General features: G+C 35.1%; 1 protein-coding gene across 20 annotated transcripts in view; it reads left to right on the top strand.

Moving 5' to 3' along the window:
• PTPRD (protein tyrosine phosphatase receptor type D) overlaps nucleotides 1-13,274 on the top strand; it is a 928,191-nt gene that overhangs the window by 842,755 nt on the left and 72,162 nt on the right. For all 20 annotated transcript variants that reach the window (XM_054055286.1, XM_054055289.1, XM_054055284.1 and 17 more), the window contains 2 exons: nucleotides 1,117-1,229; nucleotides 9,964-10,061. In XM_054055286.1, coding sequence (XP_053911261.1) covers nucleotides 1,117-1,229; nucleotides 9,964-10,061 — 211 coding nt within the window. The remainder of the gene's footprint in view (nucleotides 1-1,116; nucleotides 1,230-9,963; nucleotides 10,062-13,274) is intronic.

Raw genomic sequence — 13,274 nt, 5'->3', positions numbered from 1 at the left:
ATGTTAAAGCAAATATTGGACACCTGGGAATGATTTTGCTGTTGTAAACTTTAAAATGGTAAAGTCGCTCTTTACTTCTGTTTGCATCTTCACTTTGTTTTACATGAAGAATATCAACCAGTCTGTATTTTCATTCAGGAATTCACAGAAGACTAACAAAGAAGAATTCCACTTCAAGTTAAAGCATTAAATGTCCAGATTCCTGAATGAAAACGCAGAGTGGTAGATACTCTTCATGTAACATAGTTCTCCATGTATTGCATCAGAAAATAATACTCTCAAATCATGGGAGTCCATTTTAACAGAACAGTCAGAGTCAGAAAACATGTGGACTTTGCTTCTTTTTAGAGAAAGGAAAGTATACACAGGTTTCTTTCTTTCCCAACTTATTTTGGACAGATTGACAGGAGTACTATACTTGCAGTGAAAGTCTTAGTTTGATCAGAAACCTTCATACAGAATCTAAGCCTTGAATATGTAGGTGTGATCAGATGCATGAAGACAGTAGTGCAATTCTTACAGAGACAAAAGGCAAAAGAGCAAATTCTTATTTCCTGAACAGTGAAAGGGATAGGTATCTTCTTGGCTAGATGTCTTCCATACTGTTCTCTGTCATATTGAATGTACTCGAAGAATGCAGATTGCTTTTTATAAGCTATTCAGAACTGTGGATATAAAATATGAAATATTCAACAATAATAGCTTGACATATTTATTTTTAATTACAAGCACAAGAGTTGGCTAGTTTTTAATAAAGATATAGCTAGCTAGCTTTCAAAATAGCATGATTTTATAGAGTAGTTTTTTTATAGTATGAAGTTTATGTTATAATCGTTAAGTATCTGGGAGCCCAGGATGATGATGTAGAGGATCAGTCTAGGGCAGAATGCAGGGGGTTTTCCCCTCTGATATTACTATATTTAGATTAATTTTGCCATTGCAGATTGTAGCTGTGCTACCCACCATACATAATTACTTTACCTTTGCACTGGATCAAATACTTTCTCAGAAATAAGCACATCATATTTAGAATACAATGATTAAAGGCTCAGGCACCGTTATTGTCAAATTAACACCTCGATCTTATGTTTACATCCATTTACCTTCTCTATGCAGGAAAAGGGCTGAATCTGATTCTAGAAAGAGCAGCATACCCAACAGCAAGGAGGTCCCCTCTCACCATCCCACAGACCCGGTAGAGCTGCGACGCCTTAATTTTCAAACTCCAGGTAAGAGACAATAATGCCTCACCAAGAGCTCTGTGATCATAAACTGAATAGTGATGCTGTTACAGAACTGAAAGATTGTTTAAGAGAATGCATTTTGGTTGCTGATGTGTTTTTCCACAACATATTTCTTCATTAGTTTTGGAAATATTTTTGTAGTTTCTTTATTTAAAGAAAAATCCTGCGTGAAAATGAAGCAAAGCTCTGTAAAGAAGGCCTCGAAGTCACATATGTTGTATGGATGTGTTTCATGTGTTGAAATTACAAGTTACACCTAACAATACTAGAAAGATTATTGGGAAATGTACAGCCCTCTATATACAGCTACTTCTTTGTTAATAAGCTTCCCTCTTCTCTACTGCATTGTCAGGTAATCCACTGACATCATTGGAAGTTTCACTACATTACAAATGCAGAATACAGAGAAGAAATACTAGCTAGAGAAATAGTCTTGTCTCTTAAAATCAGGGAGTCTGTTAGGGTCAAGGAGGATATTAACAGGTCAGTAATTCTGAAGGTAGAAGCAACACACTCCCAAATATTTTGCTTACTGCTTTATTTAATAAGCATTGTTTTCTTAAAGCTGTTTGGTCCAATAGTCAAGAAACATCGGGAGATAAATAGTTAAAATAGTATCAATTTTTTAACCACTTTTTAATACATAGATTTTCTTAATCAGCTTTATTTTAATCATGATATATTCCAGAATTCTTCAGAATTCAATGACACACATTGTCAGTGTGAGTCTAATTACTTATCGAATCTTCCAGAGCCTTCTGTTTGTCAAATTTGTTATGTTAAGTACAATAAAATGAATTCAAGCTCATAAAGGCAAGAAATTAAGTACCTGAGGTGTTGAGAAATTAGCTGCAGAAGCTGACATACTGAATATTACTAAGGAGTTAACTGGATTTACAAATCTAATTTCTGATCTTCTAAACAGTAGCTATATTAATATAGTCTTGCCCCAGCAGGAGTGGATCTGCTGAATGACTTCGGGCTGAAGACCCAACATCCACACTGCATGAATATAGCAGAGGTGGAAAGGGAATATCTGGAAGTTGAGGTTTAACCTAGACTTGCTTTTTTAATCTGTTCAGTACGCTGAAAGCTCTTTAGACGCTGAGGCAAATTAGGTGTGTTTCAGAAGTGCATCTTATCATTAATTTTCATATGGATATAGGAATCTTATTGATGTGGCCTGGGACCTCTCTACAATATGAACCTAAGTACAGTAAATGGAAGAGTTTGAAAGTTTTGATTCACAATTGTGCTTCTGAGACTGGAGACTGCTATATTAATGTAAAATCATCCTTACTGAGCAAAGTATGTTATGTAGAACTTTCTTTAAAAGTTCTAAACGTTGTTACAGAGATAGAAGTACAAATGCAAGTCTTTGTAACTTGAGAAGAAAAATTATGGTTCTTCTAGTCTAGCTTATGCCTACAATAAGTCGATATCCATATAAAGATATTTACTGAGTGGAGTGGATGGCTTAACAACTACATATATATAGGTATATAGATATATTTCTGCTGTCCATGTATTAAGATGTGGAGTCTTACATATCCATTTATTATTCATCACAAAATAAGATGTAGGCAGAAAAAAGCTGTCAAGTATTAACAACTTTAGATATAAAATTAAAAATTAATTTATTTTAATTAGTTGTAAATTTACATTTTGAATGTAAAGTTACTATGAGATGGCAGAATTTGTGGCACTTGCAGACACCACAATTCCAACACATGGATCTGAAAAGAACAATAAAGAAGTGGAAGCATACCTTTCCTTGCAGTGCTTTAATTTATCTGGGAAGTTTGTGATTTTCTGTGAAGCTAGTTGAGCAGAGTATCTGCAAAACATGTCTACTGTGAGGTCTTTTTCTTTGCTGTAAACCTTTTCCCAAAATGGGGAATGAAAATTACTAGAAAATATGTGGTAGAGAAATCAAATTACATTTTCTTTCCTACTGTTTCACAACCTAAGACCCCTAGGCACAAGTCAGGCCATTGTGTTACTGAGTATGCAACCAAATATCAAGGAGAAAAATTCGTACCCCAGGAGATTTGTCTTACTGTGTAACACTTGCTAATTGACACGTTTTTAATATGTAATCTTAGACCCAGTGAAGTCAAAGCAGGTTCTCGTGCTAGTAAAAGCAGACCCTCACCTTACTCTAAATTGATTTTAATTAGGGCTACTATTTCATTAAAATCCAGCTGAATTTAACTTAGATATTTAGATCTGCTGGAACATTTATCCAAATCTATGCAGTAACACATTGTTAAAAAGACAAAGCTTTTCAAGACAAATGCATAGAAACTACAGAAAGTCTGTACACTCAGGATCTGGGCACACAAGTTGCTTCCAGAGTGAGGGGAAGAAACAGTTAATAATGAATCCATAATGTGAAGAAGTGTTAGAGAAGAAAATTTAAAATTAGATTGGCATATATGGATTGCCAATTTTTAGTGGGAAAGGTGAATGAGACACTCCTATAAAATTCTGGATCGTCATAAGCTTTACTACTTTAGAAGATTTCTAAACAGCCTGTTTCCAAAAATGTTAGCAATCCTAGATTTTGTCTAAGGAAAGGTCTGATCAGATATAATTATTAAAATAATTTGAAAGCAAAACCTTTGTTGTGGTAAATTTGTATTTCTAACCACAAGTACAAAATACTCCCAAAGTAGGTAGTTAGGCATAATTTTTTAAAAGAAATTATTGGAAAGCAGTGGTTTACTTTGGGCGGAGTTTAGGCAATGATTTAGACATGACTATGTTGTACTTACCATAAAATTGTCAGTCCAGCATGAAGATGATGTAAAAATCCACAGCATAAACTACCAGCAGAACAAATGTCTTGCTTTCCTTTCACTTTTTCCTGACCTGTCAGTACAGAACTGCAATTATTTACTAATCTAGTACTTACCTAGAAGGATTTCTTATCTTACCTTGTCCAGGAAGTATCGAATTGATCTCTGGTTTCACTTCTCAGTGGATGGACTGACTCCATAGATAATTTTGACATTTGTCTTGATATTTGGAATAGCCTACAATTCTACATCTGAGAATAAGATCCCATGTCCATATGTGTTATCTAAAAATGTATATTTGTTAGCTGAGCCCATATGCCAGTGAGTGGGTCACAGCTGTGATGAGTTTTCTTTGAGTAAACATGAAAATAGGCAATGTCTCAGTAGCATACGGGATTGCATTTGAAAGTCTGTTATTATTCCGGAACTGGAGTAGCAGAGGGAAAGTTAGTCACATGCTTCCCATTCTACATGTTTCCTGTGAAAACATGAGATGAAAATCATTAACTTCTTGTATGAATTTTAGAATCTCTGTGCCACGTGGGAGAGTAAAGGTATGGAAAGGGTAATAAGCCCTCAAAAAAGATCATCAAGTGAGGAATCCTGGTTTCGCGTTGAGGAAAATAACTTATGTTGAATGGCTTGAGTGGCTTATGAGAGACCCAAGGCTCAGGCAAAGAGTTCTAACTGCCAGTCAGCCAAATAACTAAATTGAGACATGCCTCACAAGTGACTGGGTTTTTTCCTTATTTAAGTATAAAATGTGTCACGCTTGTAAGTAATTTGTGCAACTGGCTGCCAATTAAACAATTATCTCATTATCTATTATCAACTAAATAAGGTACCTTGAAATTCAAGAAAAAGAAACAGAATTATTACAGCTTTGAATGGAAGACATTGCTTTTTTTATAACTAAGTGTTCATTTATTCCCTGGGTTCCTAAGGAAGTTCCGCTAACTTATTTCCAAGATAAGACAGAAAAAAAGAGTAAAAAATTCCAGATATAAAAGGTACAAATAATAGAAGTGAGAAAAGTGATATCTGGCGTTAGTCACTTGCTTTGCAAGGCAGAAGATTTCTTCCCTCGGTTTATCCACACAATTTCTGTTTATGAGAATCATGACAGTACTGAAGGAACTACTGCAGTTTGTCATGGCAAAACCAGACTTGAACAGCTATCTTACAGTAAGCTGTTCATGTGAACTCGGCTCACATGATGGATTCAGGCACCTAAAAGAGATATGGGCTTCAGACTTCAAATGGCACTTCTCTGATAACCCTACTTTGTTGCTTTCAAAAGTAGAAGTAATCGAAATCTACTTACCTGGGAGATGATGCTGAAAATTCTGCTCCACACAAGAGTAATTTATTTTTTTTTCTGGATTTTTGCCAATACTTTTGCAACGTGTTACGGTATTCAACAATTTTAGATCAGTGTCTGAGAACAAGGTCTTCCCTATTCTCAGTTGTAGACAGCTTTTACACCTCAGTCGGAGTTGGGAGTTCTGCTGTAAGGCAGCAGAGCTCCTAGGGCTGTGTGGTAGAGCTAAGTCTTTGATACAGAGCAAAAAATTACTTTCATTCCAAAATAATTAATCTAGTTTTGAAGAACATAAATTCTTCTAGAATAAAAGCGACTTCATTTTGCAGTATTATATGCATATTGGTAACTATTTGAGAATAGGAATTGCAGAACAACATATTTATCTAGAGCTAATCTTGCAAATTTGGCCTTTTACACAAAAAAGATGTAAGAGCACTCTCTGCCTTAGCCTTAACTGTGTGAAATAGAAATTTTAAAGTAACAGTAATTTTTTTTTTGTCAAATATCCTAAAGGCATTCCTGTTATTTTTTTTAATTCCTGCTGAATTAGGATCATCTTTCATTTTTTCCATTTTCCTTGTACAAATTTTAAATATGTATGTCATTCTAGCTTTTTGATAAGGGTAAGTATCAGTAACAGTGGTTACTGTTACTGATTATAGCCTTTTTCTGTAATGGGACAACACCTTAATCAACACAGGTTGGTGTGTGGGAGAATATTCTCTGTAATTACATTAAAATGAGGATGTAGTAAATCAGTTTTTAAAATCAGAGTATTAATTCAGTATCAATCTGAAATACAACTCATTTTGTAAAGAAATTTCTGTGAAAATAATGTGTCACACTTTCAGTTCATCGAGATTGTAATCTGTATGCTAGTAGCTATGCACTTTGTTTAATTTCTGACTTCCGTCACATTTATTGTGAGCATGTCAACCTATAAGATCAAATTTGTAAATAAATGTGTGTTTCATATATGTTCTTAAAAGCGCTTCTCATAATACACTGGAAAACAAACAACCAAAATCCTAATTTAATACACTAACAAGGCCAAAATATCCACTTATTTCAGTAGGGTAAAGGAGTATGTTTAACAGGTTTAGTGTCTGTTAGTATCCAGATGACCTTACTCTCTCAATTTTTCATTGAAAATGTGGCACATATGGTATCCCATGTTCCTTAGTCATGTGTTTACCAGAGATTAACCAGATGATAATTCTACACTGTAATTAAACCATACATTCTCATTTAATTCATGTGGACAGTTTACTACTAGGCTGCATAAGATCAATCACATTTGGCAATCTCTACAAAATCTGGAAATAAAAGCTTCTTATGAATACAGCTTCAGCTGTGTTTTGCATGTGGTGGCTTTTGGTTTTTTATTTTTCTTTTTGTTTCTCTTTGATATTTTAAGTGTTTTTATTTTCTTATTTTAAAGAAAGTTGGAAAGCATGTTTTCAGCATGGTATTTCTTTTGACTTTCTAGCATGCCACAGGATTTGTTGTAATTTAGCTGGGTTTTGTCTTTAATTTTTGAATTGTCATCGTGTATGTTGGTTGATGTGGAGGTGTGGCAGAAAATAAGTGTATTTTCTTATTTGTAACCACAATAATAAGTGTGTTTAGCTGTGTTTTGGGTGGGGTTTTTGAGTCAAGTTCTATACCTGCTGTTCACATGCAACTCACGTGAAGCCCAGTTGGAGCTTTTGCATGAGATATGATGATATCTTAAAGTGTTCATTCATAGCATATTCTGTTATGATGCTTATTATGATTCATAGACTGATTACATAACAAAAGTCCTCCAGCAATTCTTTATAAAAAGTAGCTACTTTTATCTTCCCAGTAGAGCATATTTTATATATTTAAAAGATGAAAGTATAACAAATGCGATTGCTTCACTTCATAACTGCAAAATATTATTTGAAGAAAGTTAGTAGGTGTCCAAGTGTAAGTGCCTAGCACAAGTTGTGGAGAAAGGGGTCATATGCAGTCAAAAGTTGTAAGTAGTTCCTTTTTTTCCTTAGAAAAAAAATTTTGTGTAAAGTTTCATTTTGCATAAAATGTTTAATATGAAAACTCCGTTTAGGAATGTTCAATTGCGTATAGAAAACATATAAACAAAAATAATTTCAAAAAGAATGGATATTCAGCATCTTTAAAAAAAATCCTTCACAGTTAGCTAATCATTTGGATTTGTGTTCATGATGCTGGTGATTTAGTCAAATTCATCGTGTAATAAGCAAGTCTCATTCTCTGGTTTTATGTCCTTTATGTTTACAGTAGGGTAGTTGGACCTTTAGACATCTTCTTAGCTGAATCTCCAGACGCTTTTTTGTGCATGTCTGAAGTGCCTGTGTGTACAAGATTGATTGATTATGATGGTCTACTGCTGTTACTAATTTGTTTCCCATTTCCAATTGGCTTTTACTTTTTACAGCTTTGAGCAGTAATTCAGTCCCCTACGCCTCCCTGATTGGCTCTGTGTCCTCCCTCTCTAGCCAAACTACCACTCAGTCCTTATATGATAATAACTCTCTCCCACGATTCGCTCGAAAAGGTCTAAACATCTTTGTCTCTATTATTTTCTCTGTTCAAGCACTGTTTTAGATGTACATCAGTCCACCTCCATTTCTGGATCAATCTAGAGTTCTCTTGTGCTTTTTCACTCACATATTTTCCATAGGGGTGCTTGATCTGGATCAATCAGTGTAATTACTAAATGGCTGTCACCCACACTCATTTTGAGAATAGCCAAGTTTTATTAAGTGAAATTTCTAAGAAAATGAGAGACAACCAGAATTGATTCAAATAGATTAGTACTTACAGATTAATTTGTTAATTGAAATTTGTAAGAAATCTCCCTGTTATATCTGAATATTCTGCTTTGTTAGTTGAACAGCTTGCCTTAATGTCTACTTTAAATAACGTCTCACCATCACAGATGTGCTATGAAGGCAATATATAAATATATACGTATAGGGTCAGAGTTAGGGCAAGTGCTGCTGCACATTACTTTGGACTCTAGTATGATGTCTGAAATGTCAAAGAATCAAAAAGAAAACAAGAATTTAAAAAGAAAAACATATAAACATAATAGTGTGACTGTGTTGTAACCACATGGTCATTTTCAGCTATGTTACAGGAAATGCAGGGTAACTGTCTTAGGCATGCTCTTGAAATTCATGGTGACAAGGCAAACTGCATTGTGCAACATGGCTTCCAGCTTGAGCCCCCTTGATTCATCATTGTTTCCCCTTTGTAATTTCAAGAGATCTTGGGGTTCACTAGCTTAATTTTTCTAGCCAGCTCTAATTTCTTCCCACAAGCAATTGAAAACTCACTTTCCTTTTTGGTGTTGTAGTATAAAGCATTAAGAGAAGAATGTGAGCGTTCTGGAGATGGGTTGTGAAGACTAATAGTGTGAAACAGAGATGTTCTCAAATTTTTGCCTTGCGTATCCTCAGCTGGCAGATTGTTCTAGTTAACCCCACATTTTTCTGTCTTTCTTTTGCCTTGCTGTCCCTATACTCCCTTGCACACCCATCTCCATTCTCTGATTCCCAGATCTTCTTTTTCACTTGATATCTTCATTAGTGGACAAAGATGTTTACACCTGAAGTAGATTGTAGGTACTCTTGGGGGTTGATAAATGGGGTTTCAGATTAAAAGTATTTTAAGGTACTAGTGCAGTCAGTCTGTGTGTCCAGCCAAACTATACAACCCCTGCCTCTACAATCTGCTACTAGTGAAAACATTTTTGAAGTTCTAATTGTTTGATGTCCAATCTCGTCTTCAGTGACTGTTGTCTAAAAGCAATGGTGCATGTGATGCTAGTCATTCATATTTGCATGTGAATGTCAGTCATCTCAAAATGTCATACATATTTAGGTACTTCTACTTTAGTCAGAATATATAGTTAGTCTTCTTGACCCTAATGCATTATTATTAATCCTAAAGCTATCCATTTCATTTTTTATGATTTATTTTATAAGTTAGTTTTATGTTGGTTTGAGGTTTCTTTGCTTTTTACCATTTCCTTTGCAGGTTCAGGTATCTTCGGTTACCACAGTAACCTTCATTCTTCAAGTTCGTTTTTCTTGATTATGCATAAGTCACTTTGTTTTCTGTCAAAACACTATTCTTCCCCCTTCAGGGCTCTTTCAGTGTCGGTTTCTCAACTCACCTTCCCTCATCTAATTCAATGGAGTTTCCATTTCATACAGTGCAGGAGAAGGAGTTTGAAATGGCATTAAGAGTCATTACTCAAAGCAGAGGTCGACATCAGGTCTAACTCTCATTTTTCCATGCGTAGCTAACCTCATTGATTCATGTCACAGTAACTCTTTCCTCTACACTAGGAATGTTAGCTTTGGGAATATGCTTGGTGACTTCTTTTAATTTGGCTTCAGAGCTCATCTATCCAGAGCATGTCCTGCTTTGAGTAAGCAAACTATTTGCCTGCTTCTCTCACATATGACATCTTTACTACTTACACATTTCTAGCCATTCTAACTACTGCATTTTCTAGATTTTAGAGCATGGGCATCACTGTAGTTTACTTTAAATTCTGTTCTTTTTTCTTCAATAGGTATGGCCAGTCACCCTCCAATACCTATCTTGGAACTTGCAGATCACATCGAAAGATTGAAAGCAAATGACAATTTAAAGTTCTCACAGGAGTATGAGGTAATTTTCCCCACTTTCTCATTATTCAAATGGATTAAAAAGTCATACTTTCTGTTTCCCTAGACATATCTCTGATATGCTGCCACCCTGATGGTGCCAGTTTATATCACTTAAAACCATAATTTAAGAAGTTCTCTGTGTAAAGTGACTATATTGGTGAGGTGTTTTTTTTTTTTTTGCTTATGACCGTCTGTTCTCTTTTTATAAGACTACATGTTGGGCAGACTCTGTGGCTATATACTTGAAGTACTGTATGAATGATACATCAATAGGTCTCTTTAATATACACACCCATCTACTCCATCAGATCCTTAGATTATTTTGAAAGTATCGTATGTAATGTAGTGTTGACAGGACACATGGGCTAGAAGCTCCGAAAAGTTTCAGTCCACTGTGTTAATTTTGCTTGGTTTAAAAGAATTTGCAACCACCTGATATCTTACCTAATATAATATTTTTAATACATCGTATTTTCCTTCTCTCAATAACACCACATTGATAATCTCTGAATGATGGAGTGCAAGAGTATGAATGAATTTCACTGGAATAGAACAATCACGAGCAATCAGTAATCCATGGAGTGTAACTCCCCATTGGTACTTTGGAGAGTAACAGCCTCTCATGTCAGTAATTTGTGGCTAAATAGACTTGGAGAGCCATCCACAGTAGATTATAGTTGTTTCTTCAATGCTGGTATAGACTATGTTAAAACTCTGTGGACAAAGTATGCACTGAACCATCAGAAAAAGAATGCATCTTTCAAGAAGCTATGGGTGGTCATGTCAGTAATCCGAATATTAACAGCTCCCAAAGGCATCACTGACACAGTATTTTCCTTATAGTCTATTGTGTCACTTTCTCAAATCTCCCCAAGATTTTGTTAGCACGGTGGAGTAAAAACTTGTGTTACTCTCACTTTTTTAGGAACTGCACATTCATTGTATTTGAAGGTTCATACAATCACTGACAGTGCAATTAAAAAAACACTGAAGAAGACTTTTATATGCTAGGTCCACAGTAACATATGACTGCATGGAAAAGAGATCCTGCAAATGTCCAATGTATTTCAAGAGTCTTGACAGAACATGTTAAGAAGAAATACTAACTGGTATCATAGGGAACTACAGTTGCTTATTATGCAATTGAATGCGTTGTTCAGGAAGACCTTAAGACTGCTCTAAAAAATAATCTCATTACATATCAAAAGAAAATATTTTTCAATAATTCATGGAAATAAATTTATTTGAAGAACTTTTTAGGATTGCTGTTTACTGTTGGAATCACAAAAACTGTGGGAGTATCTTCTCACATTTCTGCATGTAACTCCTGTGCTCTTAATTAAGTATGAAAATTGTAGCGTATAAAGAATCAGAGAGGGAAATTTTTGAAACAGAATGTTCACCATAAAAAGCTAATTTTTAGTACAGATTTTCAGTCATTTCCTGTTGTACTATGGGCACATTCCTTGGAATGTCTGTGTAGGAAATTCCATTTAATATATCACAAATTTCATTACAAGTCTTGTAATGTAGTATAACTTCCATAAAAATAAACAATACGCCTCCGCTACATCTTTAGCATGTTGTGGAGATGACATGGTTCTTCTTCTGCTGTGATATAATTCAAAAGCTTTGGCGATTTATATTTCCTTTGCTATTTAAATCGTTAACATAATCTTGAGAATGTAATCTTAACCATTTATAGCCAGCATTGTGAAGATAGATTGAATCATAAAATTTTTAGTATCTCTACCCCCAGAACTTTTTACCAGTCTGCGTAAACACCCAGCATTCACTTTTTTTTCTTTCTTACAAAACATGCCATCACAGTGGTATATACCAGCAGAATGATCAGATGTTCAAAATTAAAATGTGGGTGACTGTAAGTCAACATCAAGCTTTATTCACATTGAACCCATGGGAGTTCAATGTTTATCTTTGACATCCCACCTCTAAAGATACCACTTCATGTCCATCTAGTCCAAGGTTCATCTATTGTGAAACAGAATTAGTTAAAAGTACTGCTATTTGATTTCATGCCCTAGTCTAGGCAGTGGACTAAGGCTGCAGTTTGATGATCACTGTAAGTCATCTCTCTAACTTGGCTGTGCATTCCTGTTGCCTCTCTTGTGCCAATCCTGGCACTAGTGCAAGTGCAGCTGTTCAAGGATTATCTCAGGAAATAGATTCAGCTGAAAACTAATTGTTTTATTTTTCTTTGCTGTTTTCAGTTGGATCATTTCCCTGAACTAGCTCAACACATGGCTGCATGAGCTCTAGTGCCAGCACAAAGGAGATGGTGGGAACATTTGTGGTCAGGGATTGGGACCTTCTCTTTCAGCAGCAGTCCTCTCTAATGTCCCTTAAAAGCAACTTTCCAGTTCCAAGGCAGAAATGCGTACAGATGGTAACAGTTCAGTTAATGTCACTTCAGATTATGTTTGAGCTGGTGACACAGGAGGAAAAAGCTATTTCTCATCTTCAAGGAAAGCCTAACATTTATTGATAATAATAAAGTTCTCCAGTTAATTATTATTTGAAGTAACAAACATTTTTCACCAGTTACCACTGATGATTTTTTTTTCATAATTCCCTTTCTTCCTTGACATTCCATTTTTTAATTTTATTTTGTATGGAATTTCTTACATTGCTGTTGATCAAATTCTTCCAAAATACACTGATAGAATACAACAGCTGTTATAGCAACTTTGTGATACCATAAAATAAAATATATATAGTTTTCTGATGAACACTGACTTCTCACTCAGCTTCTAGAATTCCTTTCAGGAGGTTAGCTTCTTTTCAAAAGGATATTTTAATTATTTTTTAGCATACCCTGCTTTAGTTGCCACTTCAAAAGAATGACTCGTTTTTGCAACTCAAAACACATCATTTCATACTATATGCAGCCATTTCAGGTCTTTAGAAGCATTTGAATATTTGTTCCTGTTCCATTCATGCTCGTGTTCCATCTCCTGCCTTTTGATCAGAATTTCTGATCAAAATTACATAAAAGGTTTTTTTTTTCTCTTTTTGGAAATTTATTGCTTCCTTGCCTGTGCCCACTTTCTCTTCAGATATACTGAAACCTTCCCATCAAACCTCCCCATCTCTTCACTACTTCCAGATGAGAGGAAAAAATTCTCTCACACAAGATAGACATCTACATGTTGTATCCTCTGCTGATTTATACCCTCTGGCATAATTTTCTGAT

Source organism: Cuculus canorus, chromosome Z (assembly GCF_017976375.1).
Source record: "Cuculus canorus isolate bCucCan1 chromosome Z, bCucCan1.pri, whole genome shotgun sequence".
Classification (NCBI taxonomy): Eukaryota; Metazoa; Chordata; class Aves; order Cuculiformes; family Cuculidae; genus Cuculus; species Cuculus canorus.
The sequence above is the reverse complement of the archived record's forward strand: the minus strand, read 5'-3'. Positions and strand labels throughout refer to the sequence as shown.